The sequence below is a fragment of the Rhinoderma darwinii genome, chromosome 1 (genome assembly GCF_050947455.1).
Source record: "Rhinoderma darwinii isolate aRhiDar2 chromosome 1, aRhiDar2.hap1, whole genome shotgun sequence".
In the NCBI taxonomy this organism is placed as follows: Eukaryota; Metazoa; Chordata; class Amphibia; order Anura; family Rhinodermatidae; genus Rhinoderma; species Rhinoderma darwinii.
Genome location: NC_134687.1, coordinates 646767663 through 646788951, shown reverse-complemented (window position 1 = coordinate 646788951; position 21289 = coordinate 646767663). Strand labels below are relative to the sequence as shown.

At 49.9% G+C, this 21289-nt stretch overlaps 2 protein-coding genes across 2 annotated transcripts in view; one reads left to right on the top strand and one right to left on the bottom strand.

Moving 5' to 3' along the window:
- Positions 1-21289, bottom strand: part of LOC142697472 (oocyte zinc finger protein XlCOF29-like) — a 288092-nt gene that overhangs the window by 194199 nt on the left and 72604 nt on the right. The window lies entirely within an intron of this gene.
- Positions 1-21289, top strand: part of LOC142671052 (uncharacterized) — a 31322-nt gene that overhangs the window by 8962 nt on the left and 1071 nt on the right. The window contains exons 2-5 of the mRNA XM_075847135.1: positions 13833-13996; positions 15249-15434; positions 15510-15633; positions 20068-20231. Of these exons, the coding sequence (XP_075703250.1) occupies positions 13919-13996; positions 15249-15434; positions 15510-15633; positions 20068-20231 (552 nt within the window). The 5' untranslated portion in view covers positions 13833-13918. The remainder of the gene's footprint in view (positions 1-13832; positions 13997-15248; positions 15435-15509; positions 15634-20067; positions 20232-21289) is intronic.

Below are 21289 nucleotides of genomic sequence, written 5' to 3'. Positions count from 1 at the left end.
ATACTTACATACATACACAATGCACTGCCAGGACCTTACATACCCAATGCACTGCCGGAACCTTACATACACACACTGCACTGCCCTGACAGAACCTTACATACTTATATGCATACTGCACTGCCGGGACCTTACATACATACCCAATGCTCTGCCGGAACCTTACATACACACACTGCACTGCCCTGACAGAACCTTACATACTTATATGCATACTGCACTGCCGGGACCTTACATACATACCCAATGCTCTGCCGGAACTTTACATACTTATATGCACACTGCACTGCCGGGATCTTACATATATACATACCGCACTACCGGGACCTTGCTTACATACATACATACATACACAATGCACTGCCAGGACCTTACATACACACACTGCACTGCCCTGACAGAACCTTACATACTTACATGCATACCTCACTGCCAGGACCTTACATATATACAGACTGCACTACCAGGACCTTGCATACATGCACACTGAACTGCCGGGATATTACAGATATACATACTGCACTTACGGGACCTTGCTTACATTCATACATTCCCAATGCACTGCCAGGACCTTACATGCATACTGCACTGCCAGGACCTTACATGCATACTGCACTGCCAGGACCTTACATGCATACTGCACTGCCAGGACCTTACATGCATACTGCACTGCCAGGACCTTACATGCATACTGCACTGCCTGGACCTTGCATGCATACTGCACTACCAGGACCTTACATACACACACTGCACTACCAGGACCTTGCATATATACACACTGCACTGCCGGGACCTTACATACTTATATGCACACTACACTGCCGGGATCTTACATGCACACTGCCCTGCCGGGATCTTACATGCATACTGCACTGCCGGGATCTTACATGCATACTGCACTGCCAGGACCATACATGCATACTGCACTGCCAGGACCATACATGCATACTGCACTGCCAGGACCATACATGCATACTGCACTGCCAGGACCTTACATGCATACTGCACTGCAAGGACCTTACATGCATACTGCACTGCCAGGACCTTAATGCATACTGCACTGCCAGGACCTTACATGCATACTGCACTGCCAGGACCTTACATGCAAAAACTGCACTACCAGGACCTTGCATATATACACACTGCACTGCAGGGACCTTGCATATATACACACTGCACTGCCGGGACCTTACATACTTATATGCACACTGCACTGCCGGGATCTTACATGCATACTGCACTGCCAGGACCTTACATGCATACTGCACTGCCAGGACCTTACATGCATACTGCACTGCCAGGACCTTACATGCATACTGCACTGCCAGGACCTTACATGCATACTGCACTGCCAGGACCTTACATGCATACTGCACTGCCAGGACCTTACATGCATACTGCACTGCCAGGACCTTACATGCATACTGCACTGCCAGGACCTTACATGCATACTGCACTGCCAGGACCTTACATGCATACTGCACTGCCAGGACCTTACATGCATACTGCACTGCCAGGACCTTACATGCATACTGCACTGCCAGGACCTTACATGCATACTGCACTGCCAGGACCTTACATGCATACTGCACTGCCAGGACCTTACATGCATACTGCACTGCCAGGACCTTACATGCATACTGCACTGCCAGGACCTTACATGCATACTGCACTGCCAGGACCTTACATGCATACTGCACTGCCAGGACCTTACATGCATACTGCACTGCCAGGACCTTACATGCATACTGCACTGCCAGGACCTTACATGCATACTGCACTGCCAGGACCTTACATGCATACTGCACTGCCAGGACCTTACATGCATACTGCACTGCCAGGACCTTACATGCATACTGCACTGCCAGGACCTTACATGCATACTGCACTGCCAGGACCTTACATGCATACTGCACTGCCAGGACCTTACATGCATACTGCACTGCCAGGACCTTACATGCATACTGCACTGCCAGGACCTTACATGCATACTGCACTGCCAGGACCTTACATGCATACTGCACTGCCAGGACCTTACATGCATACTGCACTGCCAGGACCTTACATGCATACTGCACTGCCAGGACCTTACATGCATACTGCACTGCCAGGACCTTACATGCATACTGCACTGCCAGGATCTTACATGCATACTGCACTGCCAGGACCTTACATGCATACTACACTACCAGGACCTTACATACACACACTGCACTACCAGGACCTTGCATATATACACACACTGCACTGCCGGGATCTTACATGCATACTGCACTGCCAGGACCTTACATGCATACTGCACTACCAGGACCTTACATGCATACTGCACTACCAGGACCTTACATACAAACACTGCACTACCAGGACCTTGCATATATACACACTGCACTGCCGGGACATTAAATACTTATATGCACACTGCACTGCCAGGACCTTACATGCATACTGCACTGCCAGGACCTTACATGCATACTGCACTACCAGGACCTTACATACACACACTGCACTACCAGGACCTTTCATATATACACACTGCACTACCAGGACCTTGCATATATACACACTGCACTGCCGAGACCTTACATACTTATATGCACACTGCACTGCCGGGACCTTGCTTACATACATACATACATACATACATACATACATACATACATACATACACAATGCACTGTCGGGACCTTGCTTACATACATACATACATACACAATGCACTGCCGGGACCTTGCTTACATACATACACAATGCACTGCCAGGACCTTACATACCCAATGCACTGCCGGAACCTTACATACACACACACTGCACTGCCCTGACAGAACCTTACATACTTATATGCATACTGCACTGCCTGGACCTTACATACATACCCAATGCTCTGCCGGAACCTTACATACTTATATGCACACTGCACTGCCGGGATCTTACATATATACATACCGCACTGCCGGGACCTTACATACTTATATGCACACTGCACTGCCAGGATCTTACATGCATACTGCACTGCTAGGACCTTACATGCATACTGCACTGCCAGGACCTTACATGCATACTGCACTACCAGGACCTTACATACACACACTGCACTACCAGGACCTTGCATATATACACACTGCACTGCCGGGACCTTACATACTTATATGCACACTGCACTGCCAGGACCTTACATGCATACTGCACTGCCAGGACCTTACATGCATACTGCACTGCCAGGACCTTACATGCATACTGCACTGCCAGGACCTTACATGCATACTGCACTGCCAGGACCTTACATGCATACTGCACTGCCAGGACCTTACATGCATACTGCACTGCCAGGACCTTACATGCATACTGCACTGCCAGGACCTTATATGAACAAAGGAACGGGGAGTGGGAAAAGTAGTGTGTTACATCAATGTTAAAAATGAAAAATACTTTATTGAATAATTATTAAAAACAATGTTAGATGAAAAAATGATGACGTTGTGCCAAAGTCCCCTAGATTGGCACACTGAGACAATATTATGTCTAAATTAATTGCTTTGTTTTATTAAAGATATATGTGTCTAGCCTCCCCCTGTGTATATGCGAGGAGGCTCTGCAATAGTCCCTGATCCAGAGATTAAAGTGTTAATTATTAGCAAATGGCTGTCCCCCTCAGTATCAATGACGAGACAGTCAACCTGCATAACGACAGTCCAATTCTTGAATGAATATAATGTAATGATTTCAGAAGCTCTCTTATTGGGAGCGATCACACCCAATGAAAAAAGTTTTCTATCCGTCAAGGACCCTAGGGTTTCCACCTTTTACATGCTCCCAAAGGTTCACAAAAATCTTGTGAACCCTCCGGGCAGGCCTATTGTCTCTGGTGTGGGAAATCTCACGGAGAAGTGTAACAAGTGGCTCGACAACGAACTCCGTGACATTGTGTCGAATTTACCTTCCCACACCAGAGACACTATGCAAATATTGAAAGAGTAGGATGGAATCAGTCTTAACCAAGATGAAATTTTGGTAACCTGTGACGTGGAAAGTCTTTATACCAGCATCAACCACTCTAGAGGTTGTTCAGCGGTAGACTATTTTCTATCTAGAGATCAGAATCTGAACCCCGTGAGGAAGGACTTTATTCTTAAAGCACTGAGATTCATCCTTACACGGAACTATTTCTTATTTGATGGGCGGTTTTACCTGCAAATTAGGGGCACGGCGATGGGAGCAGCTGTGGCCCCCACATTTGCCAACATATATCTTGGCTGGTGGGAAGAGGTAATTGTTTTTTGTGATGAGTTTAAAATTTTGACAGATAACATCTGCCTCTGGAGGCGTTTCATTGACGATATATTCGTCATTTGGGGGGGCCCTATCTCTGATTTGGAGGATCTCATTGGAAAATTGAATGACAATGATTTCAATCTGAAATTGACCCTTGACTATAATTCACAGTCGATTCCATTTCTGGATGTCCTCATCTACACAGATCCAGAGAGGAATCTCCACACGGATCTCTATAGGAAAGTGACTGCCACCAACAGCCTGTTGGCTGCTGAAAGTGCACACTCGAAAAACACAATTAGGGCAATACCAAAAGGGGAGTTCTTGAGATTGAGACGCAATTGCTCAACTTTTATTAATTTTAAGAAACGAGCAGTTGAATTGAGGGCTAGGCTGCAGGCGAGACACTACTCTAACCGTAATATCAAAGAGGCCTACAACATAGCGCTTAGAACTAACCGCGAGGAACTGCTCGTTTCCAAAAAGACACGAACCAATGTAATTACCAAAACCTCTGAAATCCCTATACAGCCAAGATTTATTACTGACTATCATGCAGACTGGGATAGCATGATGCAGATTTTAAACAAACACTGGCACGTACTGAAATCGGATCCCAGTTTAAATATGATTTTGGGAGAGAGGGCCCTTTCAGGATATCGCAAAGGAACCACTATTTCAAATATTTTGGTGGCAAGCCATTTCACGCGGGGTGACGGTACCCAGAGGGTCCAGAATACAGGGTTTTTTCCCTGCAAGCTATGTAGGGCATGTAGAATACTGACCACAACCAAGCAATTTACTGATGGATTTGGGGCACTGTATAAGATCAAAGAACATATGAATTGTAATTCCCAAGGAGTTGTGTATTACATACTGCACTTCCGGGAACTTGCTTACATACATAATGCACTGCCGGGAACACACACACACACACACACACACACACTATCTTACATATATATACATACTGCACTTCCAGGAACTTGCTTACATACATAATGCACTGCCGGGACCTGACGCACGCACTGCCGGGACCTGACGCACGCACTGCACTGCCCTGACCGAACCTTACATGCATACTGCACTGCCAGGACCATACATACACACACTGCACCGCCGGGATCTTACATATATACATACCACACTTCCGGGACCTTGCATGCATACAAACATACATACATATATACACACTGCACTGCCAGAACCTTACATACATACTGCACTGCCAGGGCCATGCATACATACATACTGCACTGCCAGGCCCATAGATACACTACCGTTCAAAAGTTTGGTGTCACCCAGACAATTTTGTGTTTTCCATGAAAACTCACACTTATATTTATCCAATGAGTTGCAAAATTACTAGAAAATATAGTCAAGACATTGACAAGGTTAAAAATAATGATTTTTATTTGAAATAATAATTTTCTCCTTCAAACTTTGCTTTCGTCAAAGAATGCTCCATTTGCAGCAATTACAGCATTGCAGACCTTTGGCATTCTAGCTGTTAATTTGCTGAGGTAATCGGGAGAAATTTCACCCCATGCTTCCAGAAGCCCCTCCCACAAGTTGGATTGGCTTGATGGGCACTTCTTGTGTACCATACGGTCAAGCTGCTCCCACAACAGCTCTATGGGGTTGAGATCTTGTGACTGCGCTGGCCACTCCATTACAGATAGAATACCAGCTGCCTGCTTCTTCCCTAAATAGTTCTTGCATAATTTGGAGGTGCTTTGGGTCATTGTCCTGTTGTAGGATGAAATTGGCTCCAATCAAGTGCTGTCCACAGGGTATGGCATGGTGTTACAAAATGGACTGATAGCCTTCCTTATTCAAAATCCCTTTTACCTTGTACAAATCTCCCACTTTACCAGCCCCAAAGCAAACCCAGACCATCACATTACCTCCACCATGCTTGACAGTTGGTGTCAGGCACTCTTCCAGCATCTTATCAGTTGTTCTGCGTCTCACAAATGTTCTTTTGTGTGATCCAAACACCTCAAACTTCGATTTGTCTGTCCATAACACTTTTTTCCAATCTTCCTCTGTCCAATGTCTGTGTGCTTTTGCCCATATTAATCTTTTCCTTTTATTAGCCAGTCTCAGATATGGCTTTTTCTTTGCCACTCTGCCCTGAAGGCCAGCATCCCGGAGTTGCCTCTTCACTGTAGACGTTGACACTGGCGTTTTGCGGGTACTATTTAATGAAGCTGCCAGTTGAGGACCTGTGAGGCGTCTATTTCTCAAACTAGAGACTCTAATGTACTTCTCTTGTTGCTCAGTTGTGCAGCAGGGCCTCCCACTTCTCTTTCTACTCTGGTTAGAGCCTGTTTGTGCTGTCCTCTGAAGGGAGTAGTACACACCGTTGTAGGAAATCTTCAGTTTCTTGGCAATTTCTCGCATGGAATAGCCTTCATTACTAAGAACAAGAATAGACTGTCGAGTTTCACATGAAAGCTCTCTTTTTCTAGCCATTTTGAGAGTTTAATCGAACCCACAAATGTAATGCTCCAGATTCTCAAGTAGCTCAAAGGAAGGTCCGTTTTATAGCTCCTCTAAACAGCAAAACTGTTTACAGCGGTGCTAACATAATTGCACAAGGGTTTTCAAGTGTTTTCTAATCATCCATTAGCCTTCTAACAGTTAGCAAACACAATGTACCATTAGAACACGAGTGATGGTTGCTGGAAATGGGCCTCTATACACCTATGTAGATATTGCATTAAAAACCAGATGTTTGCAGCTAGAATAGTCATTTAGCACATTAACAATGTATAGAGTGTATTTCTGATTAAATGTAATGTTATCTTCATTGAAAAAAGCTGCTTTTCTTGCAAAAATAAGGAAATTTCTAAGTGACCCTAAACTTTTGAACGGTAGTGTACCTACACACACTGCACTACCAGGACCTTACATACATACTGCACTGCCGGGATCTTACAGATATACATACTGCACTTCCGGGAACTTGCTTACATACATACATACATACATACATGCATACATACACAATGCACTGCTGGGACCTTACATACATACATACATACATACATACCCAATGCACTGCCGGAACCTTAGACTCACAAACTCACACGCTCACACATTGCACTGCCCTGACAGAACCTTACATAGTTACATACATACTGCACTGCCAGGACCTTGCATACATGCACACTGTGCCGCCGGGACCTTACATACACACTGCACTGCCGGGATCTTGCATATATACATACTGCACTTCCGGGACCTTGCATACATACATATACAATGCACTGCCGGGATCATACATACATACATATATATATATATATACATACTGCACTGTCAGGACCATGCATACAAACTGCACTGCCAGGCCCATAGATACCTACACACACACTGCACTGGCAGGACCTTAAAACCGCACACCGCACTGCCAGGACCTTACATACTGCACTGACGGGTCCTTGCATGCACGCACCCCGCACTGCCAGGACCTTACATGCACCTGCACTGCCAAGACCATACATACTACCCTGCCAGGACCAAACATACAGACACTGCACTGCCAAGGCCTTGCATACGCACACACTGCACTGATAGGACCTTACATGCATGCACGCTGCACTGCCGGGACCTTACATACACGCACGGCCGGGACCTTACATAAACACTGTATTGCCAGGACCTTACATCCAATACAATACACTGCCAAGACCTTACATACATACACGCACACTGCACTGCCAAGACCATACATAGACACACGCTGCACTGCCGGAACCTTACATACACGCACGCTGCACTGCCGGAACCTTACATACACGCACGCTGCACTGCCGGGACCTTACATACACGCACGCTGCACTGCCGGGACCTTACATACACGCACGCTGCACTGCCGGGACCTTACATACACGCACGCTGCACTGCCGGGACCTTACATACACGCACGCTGCACTGCCGGGTCCTTACATACACGCACGCTGCACTGCCGGGTCCTTACATACACGCACGCTGCACTGCCGGGTCCTTACATACACGCACGCTGCACTGCCGGGTCCTTACATACACGCACGCTGCACTGCCGGGTCCTTACATACACGCACGCTGCACTGCCGGGTCCTTACATACACGCACGCTGCACTGCCGGGTCCTTACATACACGCACGCTGCACTGCCGGGTCCTTACATACACGCACGCTGCACTGCCGGGTCCTTACATACACGCACGCTGCACTGCCGGGTCCTTACATACACGCACGCTGCACTGCCGGGTCCTTACATACACGCACGCTGCACTGCCGGGTCCTTACATACACGCACGCTGCACTGCCGGGTCCTTACATACACGCACGCTGCACTGCCGGGTCCTTACATACACGCACGCTGCACTGCCGGGTCCTTACATACACGCACGCTGCACTGCCGGGTCCTTACATACACGCACGCTGCACTGCCGGGTCCTTACATACACGCACGCTGCACTGCCGGGTCCTTACATACACGCACGCTGCACTGCCGGGACCTTACATACACGCACGGCCGGGACCTTACATAAACACTGTATTGCCAGGACCTTACATCCAATACAATACACTGCCAAGACCTTACATACATACACGCACACTGCACTGCCAAGACCATACATAGACACACGCTGCACTGCCGGAACCTTACATACACGCACGCTGCACTGCCGGAACCTTACATACACGCACGCTGCACTGCCGGGACCTTACATACACGCACGCTGCACTGCCGGGACCTTACATACACGCACGCTGCACTGCCGGGACCTTACATACACGCACGCTGCACTGCCGGGACCTTACATACACGCACGCTGCACTGCCGGGTCCTTACATACACGCACGCTGCACTGCCGGGTCCTTACATACACGCACGCTGCACTGCCGGGTCCTTACATACACGCACGCTGCACTGCCGGGTCCTTACATACACGCACGCTGCACTGCCGGGTCCTTACATACACGCACGCTGCACTGCCGGGTCCTTACATACACGCACGCTGCACTGCCGGGTCCTTACATACACGCACGCTGCACTGCCGGGTCCTTACATACACGCACGCTGCACTGCCGGGTCCTTACATACACGCACGCTGCACTGCCGGGTCCTTACATACACGCACGCTGCACTGCCGGGTCCTTACATACACGCACGCTGCACTGCCGGGTCCTTACATACACGCACGCTGCACTGCCGGGTCCTTACATACACGCACGCTGCACTGCCGGGTCCTTACATACACGCACGCTGCACTGCCGGGTCCTTACATACACGCACGCTGCACTGCCGGGTCCTTACATACACGCACGCTGCACTGCCGGGTCCTTACATACACGCACGCTGCACTGCCGGGTCCTTACATACACGCACGCTGCACTGCCGGGTCCTTACATACACGCACGCTGCACTGCCGGGTCCTTACATACACGCACGCTGCACTGCCGGGTCCTTACATACACGCACGCTGCACTGCCGGGTCCTTACATACACGCACGCTGCACTGCCGGGTCCTTACATACACGCACGCTGCACTGCCGGGTCCTTACATACACGCACGCTGCACTGCCGGGTCCTTACATACACGCACGCTGCACTGCCGGGTCCTTACATACACGCACGCTGCACTGCCGGGTCCTTACATACACGCACGCTGCACTGCCGGGTCCTTACATACACGCACGCTGCACTGCCGGGTCCTTACATACACGCACGCTGCACTGCCGGGTCCTTACATACACGCACGCTGCACTGCCGGGTCCTTACATACACGCACGCTGCACTGCCGGGTCCTTACATACACGCACGCTGCACTGCCGGGTCCTTACATACACGCACGCTGCACTGCCGGGTCCTTACATACACGCACGCTGCACTGCCGGGTCCTTACATACACGCACGCTGCACTGCCGGGTCCTTACATACACGCACGCTGCACTGCCGGGTCCTTACATACACGCACGCTGCACTGCCGGGTCCTTACATACACGCACGCTGCACTGCCGGGTCCTTACATACACGCACGCTGCACTGCCGGGTCCTTACATACACGCACGCTGCACCGCCGGGTCCTTACATACACGCACGCTGCACCGCCGGGTCCTTACATACACGCACGCTGCACCGCCGGGTCCTTACATACACGCACGCTGCACCGCCGGGTCCTTACATACACGCACGCTGCACTGCCGGGTCCTTACATACACGCACGCTGCACCGCCGGGTCCTTACATACTAGGGATGCACGATGCATCGAAACTTCGATACTGTTTCGATACTCTGCATCCCCAAACGGTTCGATACCGTTATTTCATGTATTTCGATACTTAGCTGTGCGGCCGCACAGCTCAGTATTGTAACGCATGAATGTATGAGAGCGGGCTGTGGCTGTGTCCTGATGACAAGTGCGCGGGGTCAGGATGATGTGATGCGTCTGGCGCGGCACTGAAAACAGAACCTTGCGGACGCACTGCAAATCACCCCCATGTTCTGTCTTCAGTGCCTGTGCCACTGCTCATTAGTGCAGCACCCGCCGCATCACCTCATGCTGACCGCACGCACACAATTATTGTCCGGAGCGAGGCAATGGCTGTATTATACAGCCACAGCCCCGCTTTAACGATAGAGATCAAAGAAACCTCTCATCTGCGCCGCTATTCTCCTGAATGATGCGATCACAGCTGACCGCAGCATACAGGGGCAAATGAGAAGGGGGATGCCCTTTGGATCGTGTCACAGGGAATTCCTATGACGCGATCGAGTGCCATACCATATATGGGCAGACAGCCTAGGGTCCATTGAAGGACCCCAGGGCTGTCTGACCATATTTCCTGTTAGGGGATACCACATTTATAGCGTCCTTCGTGTTTACGCTGTTATAAAATAAAAACTTCTTTCCTTCACTTATTAATGTGAGGCACAAGGTATTATGAATATTGAACCTCCATGTGCCTCACATTAATAGTAATTAACCCCATCATGTACCTCACACGTTAACCCAATGTTGTCCATTATGACTGAGGAACATGATGGGGTTAATTACTATTAATGTGAGGCACATGGAGTTTCAAAATTCATCACACCATGCGCCTCACATCAGAAGACGGAAGAACTTTTTTTTATTTTATTATTATTGTTGGCAAAAGTACCGTTTTGGTATCGGGTATCGCAATACTACATAAAGTATCGGTATCGAAGTCCAAATTCTGTTATCGTGACATCACTGCACTTCCGGGACCTTACATCCAATACGCTGCACTTCCGGGACCTTACATCCAATACGCTGCACTTCCGGGATCTTACATCCAATACGCTGCACTTCCGGGACCTTACATTCAATACGCTGCACTTCCGGGACCTTACATTCAATACGCTGCACTGCCGGGACCTTACAACCAATACGCTGCACTGCCGGGACCTTGCATGCCCTCTGCACTGCCGGGACCTTGCATGCCCTCTGCACTGCCGGGACCTTGCATGCGCGCTGCACTGCCGGGACCTTGCATGCGCGCTGCACGGCCGGGACCTTGCATGCGCTCTGCACGGCCGGGACCTTGCATGCGCTCTGCACGGCCGGGACCTTGCATGCGCTCTGCACGGCCGGGACCTTGCATGCCCTCTGCACGGCCGGGACCTTGCATGCCCTCTGCACGGCCGGGACCTTGCATGCCCTCTGCACGGCCGGGACCTTGCATGCCCTCTGCACGGCCGGGACCTTGCATGCCCTCTGCACGGCCGGGACCTTGCATGCCCTCTGCACGGCCGGGACCTTGCATGCCCGGCCGGGATCTTGCATGCACGCATTCACGGCTGGGGCCTTGCATGCACGACCGGGACCTTGCATGCACGACCGGGACCTTGCATGCACGGCCGGGACCTTGCATGCACGGCCGGGACCTTGCATGCACGGCCGGGACCTTGCATGCACGGCCGGGACCTTGCATGCACGGCCGGGACCTTGCATGCACGGCCGGGACCTTGCATGCACGGCCGGGACCTTGCATGCACGGCCGGGACCTTGCATGCACGGCCGGGACCTTGCATGCACGGCCGGGACCTTGCATGCACGGCCGGGACCTTGCATGCACGGCCGGGACCTTGCATGCACGGCCGGGACCTTGCATGCACGGCCGGGACCTTGCATGCACGCATGCACGGCCGGGACCTTAACTGATTCCCGACCGCTGGCTGTGTTTTTACGGCTCGGGTTTTAACTTGCTGCCCGATCGATCGGGCAGCTGAATGTCAGGTCTCCGGCTGTCAGTGACTGCCGTGGACCCTGAGGAGAGGATAGAAGCAGCTTTTGCTCAATGCGCACTGTGTATAGGAATAGAGGCAGCGGCCGCGCCGCTGTCTCTATTGCTCCCGGTGTTCATGTGACTGGTCACATGATAGCCGGGTGCCGTTACTGACAGACTTCTGCTGGGTCTAACTAGACCTCACTATGAGAGGGCTGATTTCCCCTGTAACTGGGGCTGCTGTGTAGCTCCAGTGACAGTGGAAAAACATGGTGTAAAAGAAAGAAAAAAAATATATAAAGTTGCCCAAAGGTCTTTTTTTGACCTTTGAGGGACAGACCATAGTAATAAAAAAAAATAGCAAAGTAAATTGCAAATTTTTTTTAAATAATAAATACACATAAAATACCCACCCCGAAACCCCCCCCCCTGCCAATCATTGTTTTAACGCTAGCGCTGACCCAATTACCCTAATATAGACATGTAATATATTAAAATTTACGACAGACAATGACGATCACAAATAAAAGGTCTATTTTAGGGTAAAACGGTGTCTGGTCCTGAAGGCTCAAAATAGCCTGGTCCTGAACTGGTTAAATACATAAATAGATACATGCATGCTGCACTTCCTGGACCTTGCATGCATGCTGCACTGCTGGGACCTTGCATACATGCTCGCTGCACTGCCGGGATCTTGCATACACACTGCACTGCCAAGACCTTACATACACACATTCTGCACTGCCAGTACCTGAAAATAAGCAGAAGTAGCCACATCTTACTGAGAGATAATCCTATAAAGGAAATTAGTGCTGGACCATAAGTATTTGCAAAAACACGTAGAGTTTTTATTAATAAATAACAGATAAACTGATTTTTTTATTAGTGCAATACAAGACTGAGGATATGCCATTAAAAACAACGTGGGTGACCACCTTGTGTGTCCATAAGTAAATAAGCAGAAAAATGCAAGAGTATTCAATGTGGAGAACTGACTTTTAAAGGAGTTCCAGAAACAGCCGAGAACGGCCAGAGGTGGAGAATGAATGGAGAGGTGACCACACATGTGCACGACTCTCCATTCACTTGTATAGGAGGTCCAGAAACAGCCGAGCATGGCCAGAGGTGGAGCCGCATCTATCAAACATTTCTGGCATATCCTGGGGAGAAATGTCCGTGTTGGGAATACCCCTTTATTCCATGTGGTGACGGCTCTGAGAAGATGTTTCTCTCAATGATCAATAAGTGAGGTTCTGTATGTCACACATGATGTTGTCCCCTGTATGATTTCCATATTCTCCTTTCTTCATAAAGACGTCTGCAGTACTAGACCCTCCAGTTCCTCCAGTTTTCTCATCTTATCCTCCATAACGTTTCTTCTGCTGAATGACGCACCAAGGATGGACATGGGCAGGAATGAGAGGAGCAGAAGAATATTAGACTTCACCTTGGAGATCATCTACCTGTTGAGCGGAGAGGTGAACTTTTCTACATTATAGAACAAGTCACACATAGGGAAGGGACAATACATAATAGGAAGAATCCAGTGTCCTGTATAACAGCATCCAGACCTTCCAAGTGACGTCAAGAAGGCAACAGCAGAAAAGCTGAAGATCAGCCACCAATAGGGTCAGTTATGTGTCATGTCACCAGTACAGCAATAGTAATGCTGTACAGCAGGGGTCTCAAGCACGTGGCCCACGGGCCGCATGTGACCCCTGGGACAGTCATCTGCCGCCCGCTGGACACAGATCCGCTAGTAGAGGCTTTGCTCCGAGACTCTGGAATACCCTGACATCACTGTCCACATATGAACAGCGATGTCTGGGGCTTCCTCAGAGCCTGAGTACCGTGAAGAGCGCTAGTATCGGCTCTGCTCCAGGACTCCATGTTTGGATACACGATGTCTGGGGCTTCCCCAGAGCTGGAGTCCCGGGCAGAGCGCTACTATAGGCTCTGCTCTGGGGAAGCCTCTGACATCGCTGTCCATACATCGACAATGATGTCAGGGGCTTCCCCAGAGCAGGAGTCCCAGTGATATCAGGAGCACAGCTGATGTGCCAGGAAGAGACTACTAGCGCTCTGCCCAGGACTCCAGCTCTGGGGTTGCCCCTGACATCTCTGTCCAGGAGCAGAGCTGGAATCCCAGGCAGAGTGCTAGAAGCGGCTCTGCTGCGGGACTCAAGCTCTGAGCAAGCCCCTGACATCACTGTGGCAGCATCTGCGGAGGGCACTGTGGCAGCATCTGCAGAGGGCACTGTGGCAGCATCTGCAGAGGGCACTGTGGCAGCATCTGCAGAGGGCACTGTGGCAGCATCTACAGAGGGCACTGTGGAAGCATCTACAGAGGGAACTGTGGCATTATCTAGGGGTGTGTTGCATTTGAAAGTAATGCGGCCCGTCAACTTCCCATTTTTTCTATATGTGGCCCACTTACCCGGCCGAGTTTGAGACCCCGGTTTTAGAGCAATAAGAATGACAAGGAACCATGAGGATCAGGGTGACCTCTATATAAAAACGTAGAAGATGACAGCAGGAGGAGATCACATGGTCCATCTAGCCCCCCCCCTCAATTATTATTTCCTTTTTAGTTTTGGCCTCGTTCTATTTTCTCAATGTCTTTTTGTAGGTGAGGTCTCCAGTATTAAAGATGTGGGGTCACAATCTCCCTCTTTCTACTGAGGGGGGAATACTGTGTTCAGTTCTCTAAGTGTCTCTCTCCATACACAGGAGTACACAACAGTGAAGAAGACATCGGGTGACTGTACGACACCCATCATCCATGAGTCAGGAGGATGGAGCAGTAGTCAGTGCCCCATCACAGAGCCTCCCCCTTACTCCCGGATACATGAGAAGAACAACAATAAGAAGATCTTAGAATTGATCTACAAGATGTCTGAGCTGCTGACTGGAGAGGTGGGAATGCTGGGAAATTCTACAGTAACCGCACTGGAGGTGTCTGGGTGATGACTGTATCATTGTGTGTGTCAGGTTCCTATAAGGTGTCAGGATGTCGCTGTCTATTTCTCCATGGAGGAGTGGGAGTATCTAGAGGGACACAAGGATCTGTACGAGGAGGTCATGATGGAGAGCTACCGGCCGCGCACATCACAAGGTGAGATATAGATATATCATCTATATATTATTATTATTTTGTTGTTGAGGTGTTAATTTCATCATGTGCAGTATATACAGACATGTGATTCCTGATCTCAGATCACACGATCCTTGCTTTGCTGCAGTGCTGCACTAGGGTATGTTCACAGATTTGTTGTAGAAGTTTCAATATAACTGAATGCTGTTGTTTCTGCAGCAAGTACATTAATTTTTATTAACCACAATCAGATGAGTTGGACAATCACAGAAATTTCTGCCACCATTTCTCCATGTATGAACATAGTCTTATATAACCATTGACTGATCTGTGCTGCTCTATTAATCTCTACAACATGAGGAGTGTAAAGTTCTACCATGTGGGAACAGCAGACATGACAATCATGTGGAGATATAACAAAGGGTTAAATATCTTCCTTGTAAGACATACCATACAGGGTCACTTATAGTAATGTGGATCCAGGGATCTGTCAGATTGTCATCCGGGGGCAGGGAGGTATTTTCCACTTTATGTAGAATTGGATCTCTGCCGTGTAAAGATTGTTTTTTACCTTCCTCTGGATCTATTGGGGTCATTTGAAATTTGCTGTAGGGCTAGGTCCAGAGCTAGCCTCCAATCTGGCCGATGAACCCCTTAGATGCAGCGCTCAAAAGCGAGAGCTGCATTTATGGTGTTTACTGGCAGATTGGAACCCCGCAATGCAATCTCTGGGTTCCGATGACTGCTCTGGCAGACCACAGGCCTAACAATGGCCTCATGTCTGCCAAGTACGAAAGCCTCTTAGGTCCAGACCGAGCCCCTAATCCTGGGGGGCCCACAGGGCCCTGTTGCCACACAGCGTGCTAATGATTAAATAAATTCAGATGGTACTCAATGCACCATGTGACTGTGACGACACGTGAGGGGGCATTCCAGCCAGCATGGAAGAGCAGGTGCGGAAGATCCTGGAAGACTCCAGATGACCTGCAGAGTGGGCCGTATTGTATTGTCTGTGTTTGCAGTGGAGAGGGGGCAGTTAAATTACAGCCCCCCCGTCTCCTCTCTCCACAGCAAACTGCACAATACAATACATTGCAATTTGTGGGTCGCGACCCCTTGGGGGGTTGTGTGAAAAACTCCGGCTCCTTGCACCAGCATTCACTGTGCCATGAGCGGCTCGACGCTGACAGGCGCGATGTAGTGATGTCATCGTGCCAGTCTGCGCCAAGTCACTAATAGCACAGACCAAAGAAGAAGGATCTCCTCCACCCATGGTGGGAATGGGGACATTGCATACACGCACTCTGCACTGCCGGGACATTGCATACACGCACTCTGCACTGCCGGGACATTGCATACACGCACTCTGCACTGCCGGGACATTGCATACACGCACTCTGCACTGCCGGGACATTGCATACACGCACTCTGCACTGCCGGCACATTGCATACACGCACTCTGCACTGCCGGCACATTGCATACACGCACTCTGCACTGCCGGGACATTGCATACACGCACTCTGCACTGCCGGGACATTGCATACACGCACTCTGCACTGCCGGGACATTGCATACACGCACTCTGCACTGCCGGGACATTGCATACACGCACTCTGCACTGCCGGGACATTGCATACACGCACTCTGCACTGCCGGGACATTGCATACACGCACTCTGCACTGCCGGGACATTGCATACACGCACTCTGCACTGCCGGGACATTGCATACACGCACTCTGCACTGCCGGGACATTGCATACACGCACTCTGCACTGCCGGGACATTGCATACACGCACTCTGCACTGCCGGGACATTGCATACACGCACTCTGCACTGCCGGGACATTGCATACACGCACTCTGCACTGCCGGGACATTGCATACACGCACTCTGCACTGCCGGGACATTGCATACACGCACTCTGCACTGCCGGGACATTGCATACACGCACTCTGCACTGCCGGGACATTGCATACACGCACTCTGCACTGCCGGGACCTTGCATGCACGCGTGCACTCTGCACTGCCGGGACCTTGCATGCACGCGTGCACTCTGCACTGCCGGGACCTTGCATGCACGCGTGCACTCTGCACTGCCGGGACCTTGCATGCACGCGTGCACTCTGCACTGCCGGGACCTTGCATGCACGCGTGCACTCTGCACTGCCGGGACCTTGCATGCACGCGTGCACTCTGCACTGCCGGGACCTTGCATGCACGCGTGCACTCTGCACTGCCGGGACCTTGCATGCACGCGTGCACGCTGCACTGCCGGGACCTTGCATGCACGCGTGCACTCTGCACTGCCGGGACCTTGCATGCACGCGTGCACTCTGCACTGCCGGGACCTTGCATGCACGCGTGCACTCTGCACTGCCGGGACCTTGCATGCACGCGTGCACTCTGCACTGCCGGGACCTTGCATGCACGCGTGCACTCTGCACTGCCGGGACCTTGCATGCACGCGTGCACTCTGCACTGCCGGGACCATGCATGCACGCGTGCACTCTGCACTGCCGGGACCATGCATGCACGCGTGCACTCTGCACTGCCGGGACCATGCATGCACGCGTGCACTCTGCACTGCCGGGACCATGCATGCACGCGTGCACTCTGCACTGCCGGGACCATGCATGCACGCGTGCACTCTGCACTGCCGGGACCATGCATGCACGCGTGCACTCTGCACTGCCGGGACCTGGCATGCACGCGTGCACTCTGCACTGCCGGGACCTGGCATGTACGCACGCTGCACTTCCGGTACCTTAACTGGTTCCCGATCGCTGGCTGTGTTTTTACGGCCAGCGGTCACGGCCCTTAAAACCCGCGCCATAGACTTTTTTGCGGCTCGGGTTTTAACTTGCTGCCCGAGCAATCGGGCAGCTGAATGTCGGGTCTCCGGCTGTCAGTGACTGCCTTGGACCCTGAGGAGAGGATAGAAACAGCTTTCGCTCAATGCGCACTGTGTATAGGAATAGAGGCAGCGGGCGCGCCGCTGTCTCTATTGCTCCTGGTGTTCATGTGACTGGTCACATGATCGCCGGGTGCCGTTACTGACAGACTTCTGCTGGGTCTAACTATGAGAGGGCTGATTTCCCCTGTAACTGGGGCTGCTGTGTAGCTCCAGTTACAGTGGAAAAACATGGTGTAAAAGAAAGAAAAAAAAATATATAAAGTTGCCGAAAGGTCTTTTTTTGACCTTTGAGGAACAGACCATAGTAATAAAAAAAAAAATAGTAAAGTGAAGTGCAAATTTTTTTTTTATAATAAATACACATAAAATACCCACCCCCAAAAAAACGTTCCCCCCCCGCCAATCATTGTTGTAACGCTAGCGCTGACCCAATTACCCTAATATAGACATGTAATATATTAAAATTTACGGCAGACATTGACGATCACAAATAAAAGGTCTATTTTAGGGTAAAACTAAGTTATTACCAAAAAAAAATAGCTGAAATGTAAAAAAGCTTATTTTTTTACTATTTTCAAACTTTAAGAATAAAAAAATCAAAAATAGCAAAAAGGATGTGTATAAAAACGATAAAAAAGTGAAATCTGTCTATAGAAGAAACATCGCAAAAATCACGTCGTTAGCCCAAAAAAATAAAAAAGTTATAGCCATTTAACTAACACGGGCTAAACGGTGTCTGGTCCTGAAGACTCAAAATAGCCTGGTCCTGAACTGGTTAAAAACATAAATAGATACATGCATGCTGCACTTCCTGGACCATGCATGCATGCATGCATGCACGCTGCACTGCTGGGACCTTGCATACATGCTCGCTGCACTGCCGGGATCTTACATACACACTGCACTGCCAAGACCTTACATACACACATTCTGCACTGCCAGTACCTGAAAATAAGCAGAAGTAGCCACATCTTACTGAGAGATAATCCTATAAAGGAAATTAGTGCTGGATCATGAGTATTTGCAAAAACACGTAGAGTTTTTATTAATAAATAACAGATAAAATGTCAGTTTATTAGTGCAATACAAGACAGAGGATATGCTATTAAAAACAATGTGGGTGACCACCATGTGTGTCCATAAGTAAATAAGCAGAAAAATGCAAGAGTATTCAATGTATGACGCCTCTAGGACTCGCACCCATGTGGAGAACTGACTTTTAAAGGAGTTCCAGAAACAGCCGAGCACGGCCAGAGGTGGAGAATGAATGGAGAGGTGACCACACATGTGCACAACTTTCTCCATTCACTTGTATAGGAGGTCCAGAAACAGCCAAGCACGGCCAGAGGTGGAGCCGCATCTATCAGACATTTCTGGCATATCCTGGGGAGAAATGTCCGTGTTGGGAATACCCCTTTATTCCATGTAGTGACGGCTCTGAGAAGATGTTTCTCTTAATGATCAATAAGTGAGGTTCTGTATGTCAATACATGATGTTGTCCCCTGTATGATTTCCATCTTCTCCTTTCTTCATAAAGACGTCTGCAGTACTAGATCTTCCAGTTCCTCCAGTTTTCTCATCTTATACTCCACAACTTTTCTTCTGCTGAATGACCCACCAAGGATGGACAAGGACAGGAGTGAGAGGGGCAGAAGAATATTAGACTTCACCTTGGAGATCATCTACTTGTTGTGCGGAGAGGTAAACTTTTCTAATTTATAGAATAAGTCACGCATAGGGAAGGGACAATACATAATAGGAAGAATCCAGTGTCCTGTATAACAGCGTCCAGACCTTCCAAGTAACGTCAAGAAGGCAACAGCAGAAAAGCTGAAGATCAGCCACCAATAGGGTCAGTTATGTGTCATGTCACCAGTACAGCAATAGTAATGCTAGGGCAGTCATCTGCGGCCCGCGGGACAAAGATCCGCTATTAGAGGCTCTGCTCCGAGACTCTGGAATACCCTGACATCTCTGTCCACATATGAACAGCGATGTCTGGGGCTTCCTCAGAGCCCGAGTACCGTGCAGAGCGCTAGTATCGGCTCTTCTCCGGGACTTTGTGGAATTCCCTGACATCGCTGTCCATATATAGACAGTGTGTCAGGGTCTTCCCGATAGCGGAGACCCGGGCAGAGCGCTAGTATCGGCTCTGCTCCTGGACTCTGTGGAATTCCCTGACGTCGGTGTCCATGTCTGGACACACGATGTCTGGGGCTTCTGCTCTGGGACTCTGGAGAAGCCTTTGACATCGTTGTCCATACATCGACAATAATGTCAGGGGCTTCCCCAGAGCAGGTGTACCAGTGATATCGGGAGCATAGCTGGAGTCCCAGGAAGAGACTAATAGCGCTCTGCCCGGGACTCCAGCTCTGGGGTTGCCCCTGACATCTCTGTCCAGGAGCAGAGCTGGAATCCCAGGCAGAGTGCTAGAAGCGGCTCTGCTGCGGGACTCCAGCTCTGAGCAAGCCCCTGACATCACTGTGGCAGCATCTGCGGAGGGCACTGTGGCAGCATCTGCAGAGGGCACTGTGGCAGCATCTGCAGAGGGCACTGTGGCAGCATCTACAGAGGGCACTGTGGAAGCATCTACAGAGGGAACTGTGGCATTATCTAGGGGTGTCTAGTAATGCGGCCCGTCAACTTCCCATTTTTTCTATATGTTGCCGCATCTGCGGAGGGCACTGTGGCAGCATCTGCAGAGGGCACTGTGGAAGCATCTACAGAGGGCACTGTGGAAGCATCTACGGAGGGCACTG